The following is a 27026-nucleotide window of genomic DNA, read 5'->3' on the forward strand; positions in this document are numbered from 1 at the left end:
CTTCTGGCCTGTACAATTTGTGTAGAAATCTGCTGATAGTTTACTGGGGACTTCCTGATGTGATTTTGTATTTGCTTTTCTTTTAATACTTGTAGGATTCTGCTTGTCCTTGATTTTTGCCATTTTAATTTTAGTGTACTACTACTTGTTTATCTTTTGTTGGAGCTTTTGGAGCTTGTAGATCTGTCTCTATAAGTTTGGGGCATTTGCCAGTTATTATTTCTTCAAGAAAGAATTCTGCCTCTTGGTCTTCTCCTTCTGGACCCCTTATCATGTGAATGTTGTTCCTCTTGCTGCCATGGCTGTTTTTGGGCCACACCTAGTTGTGCTCAAGGGTTACTCCTGGCTCTGTGCTCAGGAATAACTCCTGGCGTGCGCGGGATACCACATGGGATGCTGGGGATCAAAGTTGAGTTGGCTGCCTGCAAAGCAAGTGCCTTACCTGCTGTACTATCTCTCCAGCCTTGAAAATATAGCAGTTTTTACAATGTTCTTTGGGGCCTGGAATACACCTCCATGGCTTTTTTATGTAAATGTGGCATTTAGATAAATAGACAGCTTAGAAATGTCCTTGTGTAATATTTAGAGGGGGAAATATAGTAATTTTTACAATGCTTCTGTAAAATGTTCTTTGGGGCCTGAAAGACAACTCCATGGCTTAAGTCATTTGCCTGTCATCACAAGGCCTTTTCTTGAATTCAAACCCTAGTTCCTGCCCACACGTGCTGCAGTGGTTCTGACAACTCTGCTTTTAGGGATTCCCAGGAAAAAAGGGCCTGGAAAATGGATCATTGGCTTAAAAGGTGTTGGAGGATGGTGGAGGGATAGGGGGTCTAAGACAGGGAAGGGACCACTATACCAATGACAGGGGGGAAATGGTCAATTTGGAGGGAAAGTGATATGCAGGATACACTTTCAGCAACAGTATTGCAAACCACAGTGCCTTAAAGGGAAAAAAAGAAAAGGGGAAAGTGTCTTCCATAGAGGCCGGCTGTGGGGTGGGAGGGAAACTGGGGACATTGGTGGAGGGAAGGGAACACTGCTGGAGGGATTGGTGTTGGGACATTGCACACCTGAAACTCAATTATGAATAACTTTGTAATTTGGTAATTAAAAGTGACTCAATAAATTTTTAGAAAATAAATTAATGAAAGAAAATGTCCAGGGCAAGCATGAGGTCTTTTTTATTTATTTATTTATTGCTTTTTGGGTCACACCCAGCAATGTACAGGGGTTACTCCTGGTTCATGCACTCAGAAATTACTCCTGGCAGTGCTCAGGGGACCATATGGGATGCTGGGAATCGAACCCGGGTCGGCTGCGTGCAAGGTGCACGTCCTACCCGCTGTGCTATCACTCCAGCCCCAAGTATGAGGTCTTAAGTTTAAACCCCAGTAGTGCACATGTGCCAAGACAATCCTGATGACTCCCTGGCCTGGGATTCCCTGCCAAGGAAGAAAATCAGTAGTAAATTAATCAATAAAATGTTCCTCAATGTTTAGAAATCACTCTTAAATATTTCTTAAGGGGGGGATAGAGACTTCAGGGGGTAAGGCACGTGATGTAGCCAACCCTCATTCAAGCCCCAGCACTACATAGGATCCCCCAAGACCAAACAAACCCCCGTTCTCAGGAGTAAGCCATTGTTCTCAGTAAACCCTGAGAATAGCTAGGTATGTCGCAAACCCCACAAAAATTACCTTCTTAGAGTCTTACTATTTTCCTTTAGGTCTATTTAGTCTCCAATTTTAATATTGTTCCAGATATTTTTTTAGCATGGAGGTGACATTGGTCATAAATATTATGAAATCTGTTAGACTGTGGATTTAACCCCAAATGATGTTAAAATGAGCCAAAAAGTATTTCCAAGGCAGAGAACATATACTTATGATTTCTTGCATAAAGACAATTAGCTTTGCTGAGCCAGTAGGCTTAAGCACTTTTCACAATGTCTTAGAATATCAATCATAACCCCCCTCGCTGTACTAAGTCACTTTGTGTTCTTCTTGGTCTTCTGTTTGTTTGTTTTGATGAGGGCAGATTGCACAGTCCTGAACTGAATCCCTGGAGCTTTGATCTGAGAACTTCATCAGGTTTCTGCTAAAGGCTAATTAATGATCACATCAGCTCATCACAAAACCAAGTAGCCATGCTGATGCATTAAAGCATGTCCCCAGAGTTATCAAGGCAACAGAAAAAGAAGGAAATGACCTAATATCCCAGGATTAGAGAGAAAAAAGTTCCTGAAATTTAATGAGTTCCTGCTAACCTGGAATTGTTCAGGATATGCAGTTTTCCTACCTTTTCCTGTAATACTCCTTTCAGAAAGTTACCTATAAAATAAAAGAGTCAATTGCAGTGCACAGTGGTGCTGGCTATTTAAGGCTTTCCTTCTCAGTATAAGCAGTTCCTGCTGGCACAAAGCAATTGATTAAGATTGCGTGGCTGGTTGCACAGTAAAATAACTACCCATCTTTCCTGTCTATCTGACGTCAAACTGATCTAATTTTAAAAAACGCATCTACCAGTTATTTGAGTCTATAGCAAACCTCTTTGTTCTGGGAGAGTTTGTGGTTTGGCTCAGATTTGGTCAACAGTTACTGTCAAGAGTGATTTTAATAATTGCTTTAGGTTTTTTTTTTCTGGTTTGAAACTAGAGCAATTTTGTTGTTGTTGTTTGGTCACATCCAGTGGTGCTCAGGGCTTACTCCTGACTCCGCACTCAGGTATCACTTCTGCTGGTGCTCAGGAAACCCTATGGGATGCTGGGGATCAAACCCAGGTCGACTGCATGCAAGACTAATGCCCTACCCTGTGTACTATCGCTCCTGCCTGATAATTATTACAGGTTTTGGTGGCTTTTTTCTGATCATTCTGAAATATCTACATATTGATACCATAATAACGGATTTAAAATTCTTCCAGAGGTGGGCAGTTAGGACAGAAAAGAAACCACTATGACAATGATAGTTGGAAATGATCACTCCGGACAAGAACTGAGTGCTGAAAGGAAATAAAGGGATATACATGATAACCTTTTAGTACCTGTATTGAAAACCATAATAGCACTGTAGCACTGTCCTCCCGTTGTTCATCGATTTGCTTGAGCAGGTCCAGTAACGTCTCCATTGAGAGACTTGTTGTTACTGTGTTTGGCATATCGAATACATCATGGGTAGCTTACCAGGCTTTGCCATGCAGGCGAAATACTCTCGGCAGTTTGCCGGGCTCTCCGAGAGGGGCAGAGGAATCAAACCTCGCTCAGCTGGGCTAGCGGCTTGCAAGGCAAACGCTCTACCACTCTGCTATCACTCCAGCCACCAAAAAATATCCAAAAGAAAAGAGAGAGATAAAAAGAGACGCAGAGACAGAGAGAGATACAGAGAGAAAGTGCTTGCCATGAAGACAGACTTGAGGGTGTGGTAGAGGGTAATAGTGGACATTGGTGGTGGGAAATGTACACTGGTGAAGGGAGGGGTGTTGGAACATTTTATGACTGATACTTAATTATGGGGCTGGAGTGATAGCACAGCTGTAGGACGTTTGCCTTGCACGCAGCCAACATGGCCGACCCGAGTTCGATTCCTCCGCCCCTCTCGGAGAGCCTGGCAAGCTACCAAGAGTATCTCGCCCACACGGCAGAGCCTGGCAAGCTACCCGTGATGTATTCGTATGTCAAACACAGTAACAACAAAGGCTCCAATGGAGATGTTACTGGGCCCGCTCGAGAAAATCGATGAACGACGGGAGGACCATGACAGTACAGTGACGGTACTTAATTATGAACAACTTTGTAACTGTATGTATCATAGTGAGTCAATAAGAATTTTTTTAAAAAAATAAAATAAAATTTTTCCGGGGAAGCAAGTAATTAATTGCATAATAGAAACCCGTTTGTTTTTCTGTTGTGATAGTTGCTGCTGAAAAGACTGGTTCTTTTTTGTGTTGTGCACACACATGCCATGCCCATTTTTTTTTAACTGAGTCAACCCCAAAATGAACTCCTTATCTGAGAGACAGCATGCTATCTTGACTTTTAATACACATATAAATCTCTTGGCAACTTTCTTAAGCTACCAACCCCCAAGTCAGTAGGTCTGGGGTACAGTGGGAGAGCCTTCATTCTCAGCAAACTTCTGGATGACACGATTCATCCATGGACTACACTTGGAGTAGCAAGGGTCGAGGTCATGGTCACGGTCCTCCCGTTGTTCATCGATTTTCTCGAGAGGGCCCAGTAACGTCTCCATTGGAGACTTTGTTGTTACTGTGTTTGGCATATCGAATACATCAGGGGTAGCTTGCCAGGCTCTGCCGTGCGGGCTAGATACTCTCGGTAGCTTGCCTGGCTCTCCGAAAGGGGCAGAGGAATCGAACTCGGGTTGGCCATGTTGGCTGCGTGCAAGGCAAACGCCCTAGCCCCTGTGCTGTCGCTCCAGCCCAAGGGTCGAGGTATCATTTGCTAATTGCCTAGCACAAGACTGAAGAGATAGTACAGGGGTTAAGGTACCTCACTTGCATCTTACCGATCCTGATTCAAATCCCAGGCACCACATACGGTCTTCTGAGTATCTCCAGGGGCCACTCCTTAGCACGGATCCAGGAATAGCCCCTGCACACTGCCAAGTATGGCCCAAGCACTGCCACCCGACCCCCACCACCAAAACGCTTAGCGCAGTTAGTGTCATGTACATGGTCAACTGAAAATAATCCAGACACTCAAAAGTTGCTGACCTCATCAACACCTGGTCAACTGTGCATCTCTAGGGGTGTCCTCCAAGCACAGAACTATGAGTAACCCTTGAGAACTGCCAGATATGATACCAAAACAAAAATCAAAACAGAAAACAAAAACAAGACTTCCAGGGGTCCTGGTTCTTGGAACTGGATAGATAGTACAATGGGTAAGGTAAGCACTCCCATGTACATGCCTGACCCTGCTTTTATCTCCAGCATCATAAATGGCACTCCCCCCACCACAAGAACCATCAGAATGACCTCTGAGCATAGAGCCAAGGAGTAACCTCTAAATATTGCTGGGGATGTCTCAACTCTCTTCCTTCCCATCTTATCAAAAAAAAATGTTGCTGACAAGGAACTGAAAATGTAGCTCAGTGGCACAGTAAATGCTTGGCAAGCTTAAGGCCTGGGATTAATCCCCAGCATAGAAAAAAGAGGATATTTCCCAAAACAATAAAATTTAAATTCCTGAGAAGAAAACCTTTCCTCAGGAAAGTAATACCAAAACTAAAGAAAAAAAATATTCTTTTTTTACTTTTTGGGTCACACCTGGCGATGCACAGGGGTTACTCCAGGCTTTGTATTCAGGAATTACCACTGGTGGTGCTCAGGGGACCATATAGGATGCTGGGAATCGAACCCACGTCGGCTGCATACAAGGCAAATGCCCTACCCACTGTACTATAGCTCCAGCCTGAAAAAAATTATTTTTTAAATGTTTAGTTATTTGTTTGGGGGCCACACCTGGCAAGGCTCAAAGGTTACTCCTGGCTCTGCATTCAGGAACTGATCCTGGCAGTGCTTGGGGGACCTGATGGGATGCTGGGTTAGAAACCCAGTTGGCTGCATGCAAGGCAAGTGCCCTATCCACTGTCTTACTTCTATGGTCCCAAGAAGAAAATTTTTTTAAAATACAAAGCAACACCATCCTTTATTGACTATGTTCCCTTATACCATGCAAAATATGACAGGTAGAATGGTTTGGTCATCCTGCAGGCATGTTACAGTTGGGAGGGACTTGTGATACTGTTCTCTTTGCTTTTGTACATGTTCCACATTTTCCATGACAGAATTTTTTTAACTTGAAAAAGAAAATCCAAACCGGATTTTTGAGGACAGTGAAACTATTCTGTCCGATTCTGTGATCATGGATACAAATCATGTATTTGCCCAAACCCATAGCATGAACCCTAATGTAAACTGTGGGCTTTGGGTGTTAGAGATGTGTTAATGTAGGTCCATTATTTGTAACAAATGTGTCACTGCAGGATGTGGATACTGGGGAAGGTTGTGTATATGTGTCTATGTGTGCTGGGAGAAAATGTAATTTCTGCTCATTTTTACTGTGAACCCCAATGTGCCCTACATGATAAAGTCTATTAAAAAATACAACTGCAAACAAATGGAGAGCACCTGTTTCCTAACAACCTGAGAGCAGCAGAAGATAGAGGTTACCCAGTACAATGATTATTTACTAAAACATGCTCATTAGGAGAGAGATGGCTTTCGTTTCAATTCCATGAATCTATCCCTGACCTTGCCTCACATGACCCGACTATTGTGCAAAAGTAATTCACTGTGGGATTGCATCGGCGCCTATTTAGAAGCAGAGCGGGCCCTCTGTGCCACGTGGGTGCTCTGCCAGCCATCCTAGGGTTTAAGGACATTTTCCCTTTAACATGAGCACAGGCTGTGCTTTGTTTTGTCACAGCCAATACTGACATTGTTTTGCTCTGCCCTGGTGGACTAAAATCTGACTACATCCTTATGAAACCATCTCATTTATTCTTTAGAAATGTTTTGATTGAAGTCACATGGGCTGATTCATCTCATAAAGGTTTCAGGTGGGCTTCGGGTACACTGCTGCATCTGGATTTGAAGACATTAAACTCACCACTGAAACTAATTTTCATAAGTGCATTGACCTAATTTACCTGACCGCCCCCCACCCACTCACCCGCCCCTGCCTCTCTTCTCTTCCCGTAAACACCATTTTGTTCATATAGTCTGAGTTTGCCTTTGTTGTTTTTTTCCCCACTTGTTTTCATTTCTTTCTCATCCACAGATGAGTGAAATCCTACATGTTTATCTTTTCACTGTATTGAATCAGGTTTTTCCCCTACCTCCCTAGACTGCATCCAGAAGTATCCAGCTTGTGTGTCCATTGAGCCAGTGAGTCACAAAGCAGTCAGTCAACAAACTGGGAACTGCTTTTAGTGAGCTTTTAGTCATCTTCTTCCTGGACAGACCCAGTTTTTATTTGGTACTGAGCTAACAGAGCTTAGAATAGGGGACATTTTGGGGCTAGAGCAATAGTATGGCGGGTAGGGTGTTTGCCTTGCACGTGGCTGACCCGGGTTCGATTCTCAGCATCCCCTATGGTCCACTGAACCCCGTCAGGAGTAATTCCTGAGTGCAAAGCCAGGAGTAACCCCTGTGCATCGCCAGGTGTGACCCAAAAAGCAAAAAAAAAAAAAAGAATATGGAGCAGTTTAAGTTTTCAGTTTGTTTTTTTTTTGGCCACAGCTGGTGGTGCTCGGGCTTACTCCAGGATCTGCACTCAGAGGTCACTCCTGGCTGGGATCAGGGTTCCAGGGATCAAACTCAGACTATGTGCAAGACAAGTGCCTTTACCCACAGAACTATCTCTCTGGCTCTTGGCATCTTTTTATTAACCAAGTGACTGGGGTACATCAGATAGAAGGTATATTTGAACTAAATAAAAGAACCATCCAGCTTGAGTTGAGTTTTATTTACTTTCCTTTGCCCGCTTGGTCATGTAAAGCTTTTCCAAATGATGTCTTAGATTCCGGGTGTTTTTCTCTGCCCATGGTTTACTGAAAAGGTCTTTGATGTGAGAATTAGATAAGGTCTCATCCCAGTGGCACATATTTGGAACAATTGTTTATTCATTTTATTTAGTGTTTAATCCTGGAGAGTGCTGTTCCGCTCTGATATGTTGATCATGTTCAGATTATAGGTAGAGCAAATATTTTCCTAATGAGGTAACCACCAACTTCACATGCTAACCTGGCCAAACTCTGGCCCCACCACTGAAATCATCTAATGTAGCTTCATAAACTCAGTTTTCTCTCCTAGTCCACCCCCCCCTTTTCTCTAGATTTAACTAAAACTTTCTTTTAGGTATATTCTCCCAATGTCAGGGCGTTAGGTGCTACTTGAAATCTTTTTTTTTTTTTTTGCTTTTTGGGTCACACCCGGCGATGCACAGGGGTTACTTCTGGCTCAGGCACTCAGGAATGACTCCTGGCGGTGCTCGGGGGACCATATGGGATGGTGGGAATTGAACTCGGGTCTGCCGCGTGCAAGGCAAACACCCTACCCGCTGTGCTATCACTCCAGTGCCCATCTACTTGAATTCTTTGATCCCATAATAGCAGAGTTGGGAAACCCCAGCATTCTGTTACCATGTCCATGCTGAAACTCTGCCGCTGCCTGCTCAGCAGCCACAAACTTTCCGCTTAAACTGTTCAGTGAATGAAAAGAACAAGGAAAATCCTTTCCAGAATCCTTTCTAGAAAACTGAAACTCTGCATGCTGACTTTGAAGTGAACTCGGGTGACATGCAGACCTAATGTTATTTTTTTCCTTTTTGGGTCACACCCAGCGATATACAGGGGTTACTCCTGGCTCATGCACTCAGGAATTACCCCTGACGGTGCTCAGGGGACCATATGGGATGCTGGGAATCAAACTCGGGTCGGCTGCGTGTAAGGCAAATGCTCTACCTGCTGTGCTATCGCTCCAACCCCAGGCCTAATGTTTTTGAGGTGGCAGAAACACCTGCAGTGACAGATAATTACAACAAAAGCCATTGCTCTTGCTTTGGGATTCCTATTTCCTGGCAGCTTCCACAGTGATTCAGATTTGTTTTCCTCGTGACAACTTCTTTGCCTCAACCATAATAAAACTTTGTCATGCCTGTGGCCCTTTGCTAAGCTTAGGCCATTACTCATTAGTCTGTGTTCAGTCCCTTTATTTATGGCAGTAAATATTGTTGTTCATGGTACACATTTCAATCCTCAACTACCTTCCTAGAAATTGTTTTGGTGGAACTCCTTCACTTATGTCACACTCATCCTTGTCTTTTTCTTGTGAACCAAGTCCCCTCTACCTATGAACCAAGAATCAGCCCAGAACTCTGACTTCTCCAAAAGCTCGGCCCCTTAAACTGACTTCCATGGCATTTTTGTGGGTTGTGCCTGTTGGACGTGTAGTTTCATTTCTGTCCTTCCTCTACACTACCACATGCTCAACTGTCAAGTCTAAGTCTAGACAGTGTACACACATAGTGTATGACCACTGGCGAGGCACTCTGTTCTTGAAGAGTCTAGTCTGTCAAATTACAGCTGGGTTTAAGTTAACAGGAACGACCTGGTGACTTGAGTCATCACTAATAAGGCGAGGCCAACTCTTCGTGATTCTGGGAACTCATGATTTTGCTATTTTGGAGACTCTTGTTTTGGGGGGGGGGCAATCCTTTTGCAAACTGGGAAATTTACATGAAAGAGAAAGTAAACTGCCACGGGGACAGACATTGGTTACAGTTTTAGCCTTTTATATGAAATACTTAAGCTGAGCTAATTTAACCCCTTCCCTGAAGAAAAATTCTTATGTACTGCAATCTAACACCTCTATGATTTTTCTTTACATATTAAATTTTTATCCACTTGGGAGTTTATGCTGATGGAATACATCCATTCAACTTCAACATAGTTATTTTCTAGATGTCTCTCTAGTTGATTTCATGTCATTTACTGACCAGGGCACTTCTTTATGCATTCTGAGATTGACAACTTTTATATAATGAATTTCCAGGTATGTGCGGGTCTTTCTGACCTTTCCGTTCAGTCTAGTACCACACAGTTGAAATAGGCATATGCTTTAATTTCTGGGAAAAATTTTTCTCTTTAAACTTCTCTTAAAGAGTTTCATTGCTATTTCTCTACAAACAACATTCTCTAGGATTGACTTGCTAACCTGATATCAAAATCTTGGTATTCTTATCAGAATTATGTTAAATGTATATGATTTAGGAAGAAGTAAAATCTATCAAGAGCATATATCCCCAAACATCCTAGATATCTTATATTTGTCTAGTTTTGTGTTTATGAGTGTTTTTATAATTTTCCTTAATTTTTCTTTGGGAGTTTTAAAAGTTTAGTTAATATTTTTGTTATACTTATATAAACAAGCTCCCGGGAGAGCACAAGGCAGAGTCTCCTACCCTGTGTCTGACTATCCTCGCCAGGGCCCAACAGCTGAAGACCTCCAGGCCCCAACCAAGGCCTTACTGGGGCCACTCTCCACACACTTGGATAAGCCTCAGACATAACAGAACTGGCAGAGGAACCCAGGTGTGTGGGACCCGGGGCTGAGATCTCCAAGCCTGCACGGATTGGGACTGGACCTGTCAGTAGCTAGACAGTTACACCCTCCAACTGCCGTGTAACCCCAACAACGGCCAGGATCCAGAGATTATCACAACAAGCTCCCGGGAGCGCGCGGCCGCATTCGTGGCCGCGCGACTATTTATTTACTTTTCTCTAAGTTTTCAGGGTACCTTAAATATCCAACCCGCACGGCAGAGCCTGGCAAGCTATCCGTGGTCTATGCCAAATAGACCAAATTGATATGCCAAATCCAGTAATAAATGGATCTCATTTCCCTAACCCTTAATATGCAGAGTCGAGAAGGATATGGAAGGAGAGGCAGATAAAACACCAAGGCAGACATAGGCTGCCAAAATGCAGAAAAACAAAAATGATTGTCTGTACTTTTAATGCTCGTACGCTGGCATCTGCTGTATCCATTGAAGACCTTATGGTACAAGCGCGAAAGATCAAGTACGACATCATTGGTCTGACCGAAACGAGAAGACATCAATCCCATCATGCTGTTTTCAACACTGGAGAAGAACTGTTCCTTGGAACATGTGATAAAAGAGGCGTCGGTGGTGTCGGTATCCTTGTCAACACAAACTTAGTCACGAGCATTGATTCATTCGAATGCCTAACAACCCGAATCGGACGATTACACTTGAATAAATGTGGCTCACTACCGGCAGTTTCTATCTTTGTTGTCTATGCACCAACATCCAGTTATGGTGAAAGAGAAACTGAGAAATTCTACATGGAGCTGGAGAAGTTCTATAAAGAAGATCACACCTTCTACAAGATCATTGTCGGTGATTTTAATGCCAAGATAGGACCAAGAAGATCAGTCGATGAACTCCACATCGGAACCCATGGCCTGGAATGGAACGAACAGGGTGACAGACTGTCTGAGTTCATCATGTCAACCAAAACCTTCCATGGTAACTCACAATTCCAAAAGGCTGAATCTAAATCCCGATGGACGGTTCCACAATGAAATAGACCACATCATATTCAATCGGCGGTTTTGCCTAACCGATGTTGCTGTTGTCCCAAAATTCCAAACGGGATCAGACCACCGTCTTCTTCGTGCAAAATTCTACCTCACAGAACGAGGAGAAAAGAATGCAAGGTTTAAGAAGAGGACTCCCAGAACAACCACCAACTGGGAGCTCTTTGGCTCTATTGCGGCAACATGGGAAGATGCCGTCATTGACAACATTGATGAGGAATACGATCGAATGATTCAGCACCTCCATGATTGTGCAAGGAATGCCAAGAGAGAGATAACCACAAAAAAACGTCTTTCTTCGAACACTCTTGAACTTATTCGCCAATGTGGCTTGGCACATGCCTCAGGCAACCACAAGCGAACATCCGAACTGGCAAAACAGTGCAGAGAAGCCATCAAGGATGACCTCAAAAACAGGAGAGCAGCAGTACTGGTAGATGCAGCAGAAGCTGGGAAAAACATTCGTAATGCCCGCCTGTCCTTCACCAACTACAAAACCAAGATGACTGCCCTCCAACATCATGATGGATCTATCACATCTTCCAGAAGGGCAATGGAGAAGATTATTCATGACTTCTACTCAGATCTCTTTAATAGCCACATCCATTTGCCCACATACCACATACCACATGATGGATATGTCGTTCCCAATGTTCTCCCTTCCGAAATCCAACATGCCATCTCGTCGGTAAAGAAACAAAGAGCACCTGGCCCAGACAAGATCAGACCTGAACACCTGAAGAACTTACCATCAGTACTCATCAATACATTGGCTCGACTCTTCACACGCTACCTGTCTGAATACAAGGTTCCATCCCAATGGAAAACCAGCAGGACTGTACTACTATACAAGAAAGGAGACATCCACAACATTGGCAACTATCGCCCAATCTGCCTATTGTCTGTCATCTACAAACTATTCACTCCAGTCATCCTGAATAGGATTAGCAGAACACTAGATAAAGGACAACCATGTGAACAAGCTGGATTCCGAAAAGGATTCAGTACCATCGACCATATCCACACAATAACCAAGCTCATTGAGGTATCTCGGGAGTTCAAGATGCCGCTCTGTCTAACGTTCATTGGTTTAAAGAAGGCCTTTGATTCTGTTGAGACGGAAGCGGTCATGGAAGCCCTAGCCAATCAGGGCATACAAACTCAATACATCAGGATACTTCGTGAGCTCTATTGCGGATTCACTACCAAGATCTCACCATTCTACAAAGAAGTAATCATCCATATCAAGAGAGGGGTTCGGCAGGGTGATACCATTTCACCAAAACTCTTCAGTGCCACCCTCGAGAACATCATGCGACGACTGGAATGGGAAAACATGGGAGTGAAGATAGATGGTCGGCAACTACACCACCTCCGCTTTGCTGATGACATCGTTCTAATAACACCAAACATCAGCCAAGCGGCACAAATGCTGAACAACTTTGACTGTGAATGTGGAAAGGTCGGACTACAGCTGAATCTTACGAAGACAATGTTTATGAGAAACAGCCTTGTTCCTGACGCTCCATTCGCTCTCAACGGAACCACCATCTCTGAATGCAACAGTTATATATACCTAGGTCGAGAAATCAACATGATGAATGACCTGGCACCTGAGTTGCGCAGGAGGAAGAGAGCGGCTTGGAATGCCTTCAAGAGCATTGAAGAAATAACTAAAAGGACCAAGAACCTCCAGCTACGAACACATCTCTTTGATTCCACTATTCTTCCTGCATTCACATATGCCTCAGAGACCTGGACCCTACGAAAACAGGATGAGAACACCATTTGGGTCTCTCAAAGAGGAATCGAAAGAACTATGCTTGAAATATCACGATTCACTCAATCGTGAGAGATAGAATCCGGAGTTCTGATCTTTGTCAACGCTCAAGAATCAGGGACGCTGTCTCATTTGCCAAGACATCAAAAATCAGATGGGCTGGACACGTAATGAGGTTTACAGACAACCGCTGGACTAGAGCCATTACTGATTGGATTCCACGGGACATCAAAAGATCACGTGGACACCCACCTATAATATGGTCAGACTTCTTCGTCAAGAACCTAAATGATCGGTTTGAGGCTCTGCATGTTCCTAGAACGAACAGATACCATTGGGCTACGCTAGCACGCAACCGGGATGAATGGAGACATTACTGGCACCCGCTCGAATAAATCGATGAATAACGGGGATTAAGTGATTAAGTGATTATATAATCACATTATATATCTTTCAACTAGTGCTTTTGTAACTATTATATACTAGTTATAAATTTATGACAATTTTAGTGATATAATTATTTTATTATAGTTATGAATCCCTGCCTCAGAGTGTGACAGGATTTTCTGATTCAAAATCTTTTAGTCAGAGCTGGGGATATAGCAGTAAAGCCTTAACCCTAGGCTGAATCACTGGAACCATTGAAAAAAATAACTCAGAATCCATAAAAGATTTCTAAATATGACTGTCCTCAGAATAAGTTTTCTATGGCAAAAACACAATGTTAGAGAGAATAAACCAGAAGGAATATTGCAACTTGATTTACAAAGAACTTTCTACAAAGAAGGAAACCAAAAAACCTAGCCATCCACCAGAAAGTGGGGGATGTGGGACAAAGGAGATGAAAAAATAACTCTGGAAAGAGCTCAGATAAACACTAGATCTAGAGCCAGAGATATAGTACAACAGAAAATTTGCGTGCCTTGCACACAGCTGACCTAGCACCACATAGGGTCCCTTGAAACCCTGTCAGGAGTGATTCCCTCAGAGCAGAGCTGGGAGTAAACCCCGAACACTGCCAGGTGTGGCCCCAAAGGAAAAACTCAAAACAAAACTCAACTATATCATTCAGACTGGGAAATCAGAGGGCTGATTAGAGATGGCTAGGTTTGGTAGAGTGTTGCCATTGCTATATAAAGGCATAAAAGGCATACATTTGGACAAAGAAAATAACAAAAGTAGTCACTTGTAAGGGCTGAGTAAGACAGAGAATGGGGTGAATAGATATGGTGAGGACTGAGTTTTTTTCAACAGCTATCTTTTCAGAGTTTTTGAAGTTTGAAATGTGTCACTGTTACCTGTTCAAAAATTAAAACACATGGAAGCTGGAGTAATAGTACAGCAGGTAGAGCACTTGTCTTATGTGTGGCCAATTTGGGTTTGATCTCCAGCACCCCACAAGGTCCCCACGAGTTCCTCTGGGACTGATTTCTGAGCACAGAGCCAGGTGTAAATCTCGAGCACCGCAATATGTGACCCCAAACAGAAAAATACAGTCAGTCACAGTCCTCCCATTGATCATCGATTTTGCTCGAATGGGCCCAGTAACGTCTCCATCGTGAGACTTGATGTTACTGTGTTTGGCATATTGAATACGTCATGGGGAGCTTGCCAGGCTTTGCCATGTGGGCTCGATACTCTCGGTAGCTTGGCAGGCTCTCCGAGAGGGGCGGAGGAATCGAACTCGGGTCGGCCATGTTGGCTGCTTGCAAGGCAAACACCCTACCGCTGTGCTATCACTCCAGCCCAACAGAAAAATAAATAAAAATAAAAACAAATGGTTACCAGACCATGAGAGAGAAGGGATTCAACAGATGTGATGGAAAAACATCATCTTTCAATGTATAATTGTTGCAGATTTTACCTTTTCAAAGTGGTGTGATGTAACTATTAGGTGAAATGTTTATAAAAATTGTGCTGGTATTACAAAAAATAATCCCAGGCTGCATTGATTTTGCAGTAGCAATGATTATATGGTGAAATATGGTACTGGTACTATAAGTTATTGGGATGTAGTGACCTATACATTGAAAAGACAGGAAATTATACCCCTAAGCTGTATACAGTTGTGTAAATTAAGATTTCAATTATTAAAAATTATAATACAATATAAATGAAATCAACTTCCTTGACAAATTAAAAAATTAAGACATTTTAGCTTTCTCATTCCAGTCACGTTCCCCAAGAAACAAGGGTAGAAAACAGCTTAAGGAAATGGATTAAAACCTGAGTCCCTCACAGGTAACTCAGATAAAATGCCTCAATCATAGTGAAACTTGGCTCTCCATTTTCTTTTATTTTTTAATTAGTTCTGATCTTTACAATGTGTTATCACACATGTGTGTGTACATTTCCACGTGCACACACAGAGGACTTGAGATGGATAGACAGGGATCACTTCCAAGCATGTTTTTTTTTTACAAAGTTCAAAATAGATTACATTTATATGCTTTTCAGTTATTACACAATGTACAGACATGATCCATTTAATGATCTATGCTCCCCAAAAGGTTAAACAATGAGGACTTTCTAAGAAAAGGTATACATAAAAGCCTTTGAGTTTAGAAGCAAAATACCATTCCCCACCCAAAATATCTCAGGCATACATTTTGTTTTTGTATATTCCTTGAGACTACTACAGTAGCAGTGCAGAAGGTCTTTCTGTAAAAAGGTCTGGAAGATGATTTGCAAGAGTTTCTGAATGCATTGTGCTCTCAGATAAAAATCTTAAGTCAAAGATTGGTTACTATGACAATAACAGTTAAAACTGCATTATATATATACATATATATACACACACACATGTTAGATATCAGAAGAGGCTATAAAGAAATGTAAATAGTTGTGCTTTGGGTTTTTTTGGTAAAATTGTTTTAATAATACAAACTTAAAAAATGTTTCAGTGACTGATATAAAATAGACACAGATATTAAGAATTTTCTATTCTTGGCTGAGAGTTTAAAGGTGAACAATCAGCTCCACATATTCTACCTGACACCTGGCAATCCTTTTGTGCCTAGTCGCTCAGTCAGGCAGGGGGCTTAGGAAAATGAGTGATTTTTACCCCTCCTATTAGCATAAGATGCTATCTAGAGGTAAAACCAGAGTAAAGCAAATAAGCAAATAACAAATCCTTTATTTCCTTTTGAATTTTTTTGTTCTTTTTGGTTTTGGGGCCTACACCCAGCTGTGATCAAGACTCATTCCTGGTTCTGCACTCAGGGACCACTCCTTGAGGGTCTCAGGTACAAGGGATTGAACCTGGGTAGGCTGTATGCAAGGCAAACACCCTGCTGGTTATACTATCACTCTGGCCCCTCCTTTTGACGTCTTATACCAAATAGGTCACCCAACTTCTAGTAGTTTGTTAGACAAAACCAAACCAAAGATATGTGCCTTGGGTGTCCAGCTCCATTTTGTCATTCATGGGATGAATTGAGAAAGGCCTCTCTTCTGTAAGATTCTAGGATAAACTTGACTCTTCACCATTTTACGTGAAACACATGGACTGGGCAATCTATTTTAGAAATACCATGGCAACCGTCCATTGAGGAGCTGATATAATCTACATAATAACATTGATTATAGTAGGAAAGTAAGTTGATTTTTAGGCTGGTCAGTTTGTTCTTTTAGACCTTTATCTGTAAAGAACATATGACCTTAATGATTCAAGTGAATTAGGAAAGAAGAAGAGAAAATAAATCTTTTTAAGTATTTTGCACAACAGGTTTAGCTAGAAAAAGAATATCTTCAAAGAGTTCCCTAGGCATCCATCACTCAGAAGCATCCTTGCCCTCTGCAAAATCGTGCTTGGAGTCCTCTGAACAAAAATTACAGAGCAATTTAAAATATATATTATGCATTTACAATTATTGTAAATCACTCGATAGTTTGTAGCATGTTAATGGAGTGGAATAGAGATAAAAGGCAGTCCACATTCATATTTTCAGGATAAATTTACTTCAGAAGTCAATTGAATTCCTAGCTCATGTTCTAAGTATGGCCATTGTGATAAGACCTTGAAAGGAAAAAAAAATAGAGAAGTTAGACACATAGAAGTTTTGTAAAATCTGCCATTCAATAACAATTGTTTAGCCCTCAGCGAGCAAAGAAAACAAACACAGCACATCGGCAGACACTCTTCCAAGAATTCAAAGTCAATTTGAATTTAGTTGATATTATACAGAAGAAATCCAATTTACAGCAATGGGCAGTCACTGGGTAGATTTAATTAAATCACTAATGTCTGGCCACAGCTAATTTTTTAACTATCAAATATACCTCCCACTTTAACCAGTCACATCAGCTATAATAATAACAGACATGCCATTTTCAAGTGTCAGGAAAGACAGCCAACTCCATCAACAAAAACATTGCAAGCCTATTTGTATCCCAGGCCCTTCGATCACAAGGAGAATGAAGATGGTATTCCTGTTTGACGTGTCTCTTTTGAAGACTCATACACATAGAACCATTAAACCATCATAATAATTAGAATGTGTTCTGCCCTAAATGAGTGGCTAAGGAAAAAATGATCAAGTACAGAGAAGGAGAATAGTCACGTAGGACTGAGACAGTTAGAAACAGTGCCCGCCACAAAAGGTAAAGCTGAGATAAACACAAAAGACAAGAAGGAAAATGAACAATGGCATGGGCCAGCTTTTTTGGTGAAGGAATGGCAAGAGTGTAGACTTGAGGGTAGGACCAGGACTCAAGATTTTCAGGGACCTAGAAAGAATCTAACTGGCTTTAAGCAAAACTTCAGGTAGGAAAGGAACTAGAACCACATTAGCTTAGAGGTCTCAGAGTTGGATGACTTAATGGCAAGTTATGGTATTATTATACTTCACCCAACAAAGTATGGAGAGCCATCAAACGGGTTTTGATAGGAACTGGTGAGAAAATTGTAAATCCTAGAGACAATGAAAGTCCCTCTGACAGCAGTGTAATGGATGGTTTTGGGGAGGAAATGGTATGAGAAATAGCAGAAACAGGGCAAACATTTAGAAGTCAATTTAACACTAAAGGGTATATCAGGGAATGCTACTGAGAATTGATAATCTAAGAAGAGGTGAAAGAGACTAAGAGGAAAGTTATTCATCATCAGAACAAGAGCCAAGTGACCTTTGACACAGAGTAGGTCCCGAATAGATGTTCTGTTGTGACTATAGGATTTCAAACCCAAATGAATGGAAGAAACTGCTTTAAAAAAAAGGAATTTACATTAGAGAAGGCTATGTTGCTCATCTGTATTACTTCAGGGACTTGGTTCTTCTAGGAGCAGTTCTTAGAAGTAGAAACATTGTATCACAAAACAAATATTTGATACATTTTATGCCATTGCAAACTGGAAAGAAAATAACTGGCTACATATAAGGTACTAGATAAATCAACTGAAAAAAAAATAAATATAAACTCCCTAAGTCTGAAGATACACCTTACCTCAAGGAACTTTTGATGCCATCTTTGATCTTTTTCCTAAAACAAATCCAAACACTCCCCCAGAATCACAGACACAGGGATGCTACCGACCATCTCAAAGCCAGGAAAAAAAAATTACCAATACGCATGTCCCCGATGCGTCCTGGAAAAACTTACCTAGAATATAAGCAGCCACTAATTTTTGATTCACACTTAAGTGGAGGTAGAGAGGCACCAGCGATTCCACATCCCCCAGCGTAGGAAGCATTAGAGCTGCAATGCATACCACTCCCAAGAAGACAGTAAGTAAGCTAGGTCCTGAGGAGACAGTTTTGTTTTCTGTAAAAAGACAAAAACCCTGAGTGTGCATCTAGAAATGAATGAAGACAGTGGATAAAGTGGAGGTACAGATATGTTTAACATAAAACAAATGGAATTTTAGCACAGTGGTAGGGCGTTTGCCTTGCACGCAGCCAACATGGCCGACCCGAGTTCGATTCCTCCGCCCCTCTCGAAGAGCCTGGCAAGCTACCGAGAGTATCTCGCCCACACAGCAGAGCCTGGCAAGCTCCCCGTGACGTATTCGATATGCCAAACACAGTAACAACAAAGTCTCCAATGGAGACATTACTGGGCCCGCTCGAGCAAATCGATGAACAACGGGAGGACCGTGACTGTGACCGTTTTTTTTTTTTCCTTTTTGGGTCACACCCGGCCATGCACAGGGGTTACTCCTGGCTCATGCACTCAGGAATTACTCCTGGCAGTGCTCGGGGGACCATCTGGCATGCTGGAAATTGAACCCGGGTCAGCCACGTGCAAGGCAAATGCCCTATCCTCTGTGCTATCGCTCTAGCCCCCAAATGGAATTTTTTTAAATGATGGGCTGAAATATAGAAAAGCCGAGGTTTTGCTCTTTCCTTCTCATACCCTGGTGGAGAGCTTGCATGTCCCTCCATTTCAGTAACGGCTCCACTGGAGAACCTTAGCTTGACACCCCCCCCCCCCCCCCCCAGTTTTCATCCTTATCAACGCAACACCCTGCTACCATTTCTGAAAATGTTAGGACATCACAAAGACACCGAAGCTGTCAAAAGCTGCCTATGAAGGGGGTTGGATAGATAGTAGAGTGGGAAAAGTGTGTGTTTTGCATGTGGTTCGAATCCCCAGCACCAGATATGGTACTCTGAGCACCACCAGGAATGATCCCAGGTAGGTAAAATAGAGAAGGAACGAGTATGACAATAGCAGCTGGAAATTATCGTGCTTTAAAAGAACTGTGTGCTGAAAGGAGATAAAGGGATACACCTGATAACCTTTCGGTATCTGTACTGCAAACTACAATGCCCAAAAGGAAAGAGAGAGGGAGTGAGGGAGGAAGGGAGGGTGGGAGAGAAGGAGAGAGAGAGAAGGAGAGAGAGAAAACTGTCTGCTATAGAGACAGGCAGGGGGGGTGGAGGGTGATGGGAAGGAAACTGGGGACACTGGTGCTGGGAAATGTACACTGGTGGAGGGATGGTGTTGCAACACTGTATGACTGAAACCTAATCATGAACAGCCTTGTAAGGGTCTCTCTCACAGTGATTTAATAAAAAAATGTTTAAGGAATAATCACCTATGAAAATTCTTGCTATTCTACCGCTCTTAACTTTTTAAAGTTCTGCTTCTTTACTTTGGCATTGGGGGTACGCCTGGTTGTGCTCAGGGAATCACATTGCAGTGCCAGAAACTGAACCCAGGTTGGCTTCATACAAAGTTCATTAACCCCTGTACTAGCCCTTTGATCCCATGTTTGACTACCTTATTTTGAACAATGAAGTGAAAAAAGCAGAAGAAACAGTATCTGGTGAATATGATCATAAATGAAATAAACTCATCACAGAAGGACACATGCCATCTGATTCTACTTATAAGACTTAACTAAACCAGACAAACGCATGGAATTAGGAGCACAACGATGGCTACGGGGTAGGCAGTGAATGGAATTTCCTAATTGCTGGGCAGAGATTCTCAATTATGCTAGATGAGTATGTTCCAGAGATCTGCTAAGGCATTTGCACATAGTTAAAAACACAATTCTGGGGGCTGGAGCAGGTAGGGTGCTTGCCTTGAGTGCAGCACACCTGGGTTCGATTCGCAGAACCCCACATTGCCCCCTGAGCACCACCAGGAGTTAATTCCTGAGCACAGAGCCAAGAGTAGCCCCTGAGCATTGCCAGGTGTGGTCCAAAAATCAAAAACAAGTAAATAAAACACAATTGTGCACTTGAAATTTTGTAAAGAGGGTAACATCATGTCAAGTGTTCTTACTCCAATGAAATAAAATTTAAAAAAACACTGGCTTTAAAAAAAAATGTCAAGAGCTAGAAGGCCAGCTCTCTCACAGTTGTGGCTGCATTTGTACAAAAGTCACACTCCTGTTTTTAAGAAACCAAATAACATCATTTTCTGTCATATGGCTTTTCCTACTACCATTCCTTTCATTACAAGGAATAGCCAACAGCAACACAATCTTTGTGTTTTATTAATGAAATAACAGAGTTCATTTTATTACTAACTGCAGCTTTTCTAAATTATTAATACCTTCGCTGTTGTGTGAAGTTAATTGAGCCTTGCCAAAGCCAGATAGGTAACAACAAATTCAAATTTTATAATTATTTTTGGAGATGAACTAGCGTAAATAGCTCCAAACAAGTCTTCTCTTAGTTACCAAATGAAGGAACTTTATATAAAAATAAGCTTTCTGGAAAAATCATTTACGATAATTATATCTTTCACTACACACCCACAATATAATTCCATAATTTACAGAATCCCTCCCCTAATTTTTCATGCATAATTGAAGTGTATTGCTGTGGGGTATCAGAGACTGAATCTATGTGGCCTCATATATGCAAGGCAAGTATTCTGCCACTGAGCTACATGCCTGGCCCTTGACATTTTTTTTAACTGGAACTTGCTATTTTTGTGATACTGGAAGATTCCTGTAAATATTTCAGAGATCTAGAAAGGAGAAACTTTCTTATTAAAAATACTTCATTTTGTTTTTTAAGGAGGCCACACCCAGCTATGCTCAGGGGTTAATTCCTGGTTCTACATTCAGGAATTACTCCTGGAAGTATATGGGGGACTGTATGAGATACTGAGGATTCAATTCCAGTTGGTCACATGCAAGACAAATGCCCTACCCCCTGTACTATCACTCCAGCCCCAATAGCACAGTGGGTAGGGCGTTTGCCTTGCACACGGCCGACCCAGGTTCAATTCCTCTGTCCCTCTTGGAGAGCCTGGCAAGCTACAGAGAGTATCCCGTGCGTATGGCAGAGCCTGGCAAGCTCCCCGTGGCATATTCGATATGCCAAAAACAGTAACAACTAGTTTCACAATGGAGACATTACTGGTGCCCGCTTGAGCAAGTTGATGAACAATAGGACAGTTCTACAGTGCTATATATAATTCCATCCCTACAGAAATAACACTGTTAACAGCTTGTATAGATTCTTTCAGATTTTATAAATGCCCATATAAATATTTTATAACAAAATTTTTACATAAATAAGGCCATATTATATAGTTCTACAACTTTTATCCCAGGAATATATTTGAACAAATTTTTAAAGTCAATATGTAATCATCCGTCATTATATCATATCCTTATAAATTGAATGTCAGGCTGACATCCCTTTTGATGAATATTCATGATTTAAGCAATCCCCAGTTGATGGACTTTTAGGTCATTTTCAGTTTTTTTGCTATTATGTACAATAATAAAGAACATAATTTTCTTAAGCCAGAGGGCACTGACTCCAACACTGCATACACATAGGGGTTCATCAGTAATGTAATTAAGACAACTCCACTAAGATTCAGCTGCACCTTTTCAAAACATCTAATAACGAACAACAGGGCGTTGGTATTTCACAAAAGCATGCCTTATTGCTTTCCCTTAAATTCTGTTAAAAACAGAATTGCATGTATGTACCTAAACAAGGTCTAAACAGATCTGTTCAATGTGCTAGATGATAGGTGCTGTTTTCTTTCTGGAATTTATTACTGCTTGATGCTTTTTTATATAGTAAAGCTGAGAAGAAATTTCTCATTTTTACTGCCATTCAATGCATTTTAAAATCCAAATATTTCAGGATCCTCTTCAACTATTTTCCAGCTAACTCAGAGCCTCACAACACGGCTGGGTTTGTACTATGTCCAATACACATTCTCTAAACTAAAAATATGCAAAAATAATGCCACTTTCAAACTTCCCAGAAAAGTCTTGGGGCCAGAGTTATAGTACATTGGGTAAGGCAATTTGCCTTGCACACAGTCAATCCACATTCATTCCCTGGCATCCCACGTGGTTCCATGAGCCCTGCCAGTAGTGATTCCTGAGTGCAGAGGCAGCAGTAATCCCTGAGCACTGCCACGTGTGGTCCGCTCCCCCCACTCCCATAAAAGAAAATAGTCCCAAATGTTTTCAACATTTTAGTTCAGAGAAACTTAACAGCAAAAGCCTTAGAATTCTTCATACTGGAAGTCACATGCAATTTACTATTAACTGAATAAACATAAATAAAAAACATCACTATGCTGGGGACTGGAAAGATAGTACAGAGGGTACGGTGTTTGCCTTGAAAGCAGCCAACCTGAGTTGAACCCTCAGCAATCCATATCCCATTTGGTCCCATGAACCCTGTCAGGAGTGATCCCTGAGCACAGGAGTCAGGAGTAAGCATGAGCACCACTGGGTGTGGCCCCAAAACCAATATATATATAATATGCATCACTTTGTCAATAGGGACTAAATCAGTCACCATTATATTAAATTAAAGAAGAAATCGTTACTCAATTTCTTGACATATTTATAAAACTATCTTGGGGTAGATACCCATTTCCGGTCAGGACTCTGGATGCTCTGCTGTGCCAGAGTCCTTACACTAGGATGGTAATAGCCATGAAAACCTTGTAAGTCAAAGGAAATCAATCCAGCAGACCCTAGAAGATGAGAAGCTCATCACACTTAGGGCAGCACAAGCATACTTTCCTGTGTAAATAATTCACCAGGTGCCCAGAACATAAAGGTAAACACCCCATAGAATGTGACTTCCCTTGCTGAGCTTACTAACATGAATGATTCATCTAGTTGGGATGAAAATCATTTTATCAAGGCAAGAGACCCCACCATGGATTATGCTAATATGACTTAGCTTCATTCATCTACCTGCTCCAATTTTACAATTAGATGGATTCTCTAATATACTTTGGATACCAAAGCTAAGGTTAATTATGGAAATAAGAAAAATTGGGGCTGGAGTTAGAGTAGAGTGGGTAGGGTGCTTGCCTTGCACGTGGCCAAACTAGATTCGATCCCTGGCATCACATATGGTCCCCAGAGCCCCCTAGGAGTAATCTCTGAGAGCAGAGCCAGAAGTAAACTCTAAGCACTGCTGAGTATGGGTCAAAATAAAAAAAAAAGGGAAAACTGCTCAACTAATACAGTGCTGTTATTTAGTCTTTTAGGAAAATTTTTACCAATAAGTGAAAAATTAAGTTTATTTTTTTTGTTTGGGCTTTTGGGCCATACCCAGTACTGGTCAGGGCTTACTACCAGCTCAGTGCTTGGGGGCTGCTCCTGGTGACGCTGAGGGATCATGTGGTGCTGGGAACCAAACTTGGTCTGTTGGGCTATCTTGTCAGCCAACCTGTTTTGTTTTAAAATTTATTAGAGGGGCCAGAGCGATAGTACAGCAGGTAGGGCGTTTGCTTTGCATGCAGCCGACTTGGGTTCGATACCCGGTGTCCCATATGGTCCCCCAAGCACCTCCAGGAGTAATTCCTGAGTTCAGAGCCAAAAGTAACCTCTGAGCATCACTGGGTGTGACCCAAAAAGCAAAAATAAAATTTATTAGAGCCTGGAGAGATAGCTTTACAGGTCGAGCATATACTTTGCATGCAGGAGGCATGGGTTCAATCCCTGACACTTCATGGTGCCCTGAGCAACACAGAGGGCAATCCTGGAGCACTGTGTTGGGAGTAGCCCTGAGTACTGTCCGGTGTGACCCCAAAAAACAAAACTGAAAAATAAAAGGAGCTGGAGAGATGACACGAAGGTCAGAGCACAGGCCTTGATGTAGAGGCTCCAGGTTCTGGTACCACATGGCACAACCCATCCCCAGAAGCCCTCATGGACCTCAGCTCCAAAAGCTGGAGAATAACATTATAGGGACAATAACTGAAACTTCAGGCAAGAATTGCCTGGAGTGGCCCGAGGCTCCTTGAGCATTGCTTGGGAATCCCTGCCCTTCTAACCAAAGAAAAGAAGAAATGGACGATTCTTGAAAAATTAGAAATTGAGCTCCTGTTTGACCCAACAATACCATTCCTGGGAATATATCCCGGGGAGGCAAAAAAGTACAGTCGAAATGACATCTGCACTTCTATGTTCATCGCTGCACTGTTCACAATAGCCAAAATTTGGAAAAAACCCGAGTGCCCGAGAACAGATGACTGGTTAAAGAAACTTTGGTACATCTACACAAAGGAGTACGATGTTAGAAAAGATGTAGTCATGAAATTTACATACAAGTGGTTCTACATGAAAAGTATCATGCTAAGTGAAATGAGCCAGAAAGAGAGGGACAGACATAGAAAAACTGCACTCATCTGGGGAATATATAGTAACGGAATGGGAATCAAACACCCAAGAATAGTTGAGATAAGTACCAGGAGGTCTGCTCCACGTCTTGGAAGCCAGCAGCACATGCTGGGGAAAAAGGCAGCTCAGATAGAGAAGGGAACACCACGTAAAGGATGTTTGGAGGACTTGCTCGGAATGCGAGATGCGTGCTGAAAGGAGACTATAGACTGAACACTATGGTTACTCAATACTTCTATTGCAAACTACAACACCGTAAAGGAAACAAAGAACAAAAGGGAATGCCCTGCCACAGAGGCGGGGTGGGGTGGGGGGATGGGCTGGGGAGGTGGGAGGGCTACTGGGATCATTGGTGGTGGAGAATGAGCACTGGAGGAGGGATGGGTACTCAATCATTGTATAATTGAAACCCCAGCAAGAAAGTTTGTAAGTCTACAACTGTACCTCATGGTGTTTCACTAAAAAAAAATTAAACAATCTCCAAATACCCCAAAAATAATAATAAAGTAAATAGGAAAAAAAATTAAAGAAGGATATAACTAAACTTTTACTCATTATTATTGGCTATTTAATTATTACAGAAATGACATTTTAAATTGTAGATTTAGAATAAAAGTATTTTTTATTTGGGGGCCACACCTGGCTATGTTCAGAGTTTACTCCTGGCTCTATGGTCAGGAATCACATGATGGTGCTTGGAGAACAAAAATGCAGTGACAGGGATCGAATGTGGGTTGACTTGTAGGTTGGCTTCCAGTCCCTGGAAATGTTTCAATGGCCTTGATTATTCTAGAGGAGGCATATTTGTTTTATTTTTTTATTATTTTGGTTTTTTGTGGGGGTGACCACACCTGGTGGTCCTCCGGGACTGCTCCTGACAGACTTGATGGGTCATATGGGGAGCCAGGGATCGAACCTGGATCAGCTGTGTGCAAGGCAAACACCTTGCCCACTGTGGTATTGCTCTACCCCACAGAGGAGGCACTATTTTTTTTATTTTGTATTTACTTTTTAATTGGATCACAGTGAGATACAGTTACAAAGTTGTTTATGATTGGGTTTCAGTCATATGTGTTCCCTTCACCAGTGTACATTTCCTACCACCAATGTCCCCAGTTTCTCTCTGCGCCTTCCCCCAACCCCCAAGAGGAAGCTTTTTTTTTTTGGTGTTTGGGTCACACCCAGCGATGCTCAGGGGTTACTCCTGGCTCTGCACTCAGCTCCTGGAAGTGCTTGGGGGACCATATGGGATGCCAGGAATTGAACCCAGGTCAGCTGTGTGCAAGGCAAATGCCCTAGCCACTGTACTATTGCTCCAGCCCTAAGAGGAGGCTTTTTTTTGCTTTTTTGGGTCACACCTGGCGATGCACAGGGGTTACTCCTGGCTCTGTGCTCAGGGGACCATATGGGATGCTGGGAATCGAACCCTGGTCGGCCGCATGCAAGGCAAACGCCCTACCTGCTGTGCTATCTCTCCAGTCCCAAGAGGAGGCATTTTTAAAGGGGAATGTAGGGGCCAGGGAGAAATAGAAGTGGTAGAGCGCATGCCTAGAATGTGCTTTGCCCCGATCTCTATCTTCGGCACTGCAAGCCCCCCCCCCCCCCTCAGTATCACTGGACACAGCCTCTATTTAACAAATCCAGGCTGGAAAGACAGCTCAATGGGCTGAGCATGTGCTTTGTATGTAGGTGGCCCAGGTTCAAGGCCCAGGTTCAATCTTCTGCACTGCATAGTCCCTTGAGCACCACTGGGTATGGCCCACAATGTCAAAAAAATTAAAAACAGACAGACAAATTTTTTTTCATCTGGGGAAAGAGAGCTTACAGGACTAGCATGCTGCCTGGTTCTAGCAGCATGATGTCCCACGTTGGATCCCTGGTGGTCCCCAACACTGTTCAGCTTGGCAACTGCCAAGTGAGTATCCTCCTCCCCCAGGCTTCAAGCACCATTGGGGAGCCCCCGACCAAATAGCAGAAAAGGAAAATGTTTACAAGTGAACTTCACCCTATTCATCAGACATCAAA

General features: G+C 42.3%; 1 protein-coding gene across 2 annotated transcripts in view; it reads right to left on the reverse strand.

Annotated features, from left to right (window-relative positions):
• Positions 1–27026, reverse strand: part of MOSPD1 (motile sperm domain containing 1) — a 57096-nt gene that overhangs the window by 11537 nt on the left and 18533 nt on the right. The window contains exons 5-6 of one of the 2 annotated variants that reach the window (XM_056130306.1): positions 18527–18688; positions 15315–16946 (exon numbers count right to left, since the gene is read on the reverse strand). In XM_056130306.1, coding sequence (XP_055986281.1) covers positions 16915–16946; positions 18527–18688 — 194 coding nt within the window. In that variant the 3' untranslated portion in view covers positions 15315–16914. Of the gene's footprint in view, positions 1–15314; positions 16947–18526; positions 18689–27026 lie in introns of those variants that run through there. The other variant, XM_056130305.1, reaches the window with a different exon arrangement.

This window comes from Sorex fumeus, unplaced genomic scaffold (genome assembly GCF_029834395.1).
Source record: "Sorex fumeus unplaced genomic scaffold, SorFum_2.1 ptg000075l, whole genome shotgun sequence".
Classification (NCBI taxonomy): Eukaryota; Metazoa; Chordata; class Mammalia; order Eulipotyphla; family Soricidae; genus Sorex; species Sorex fumeus.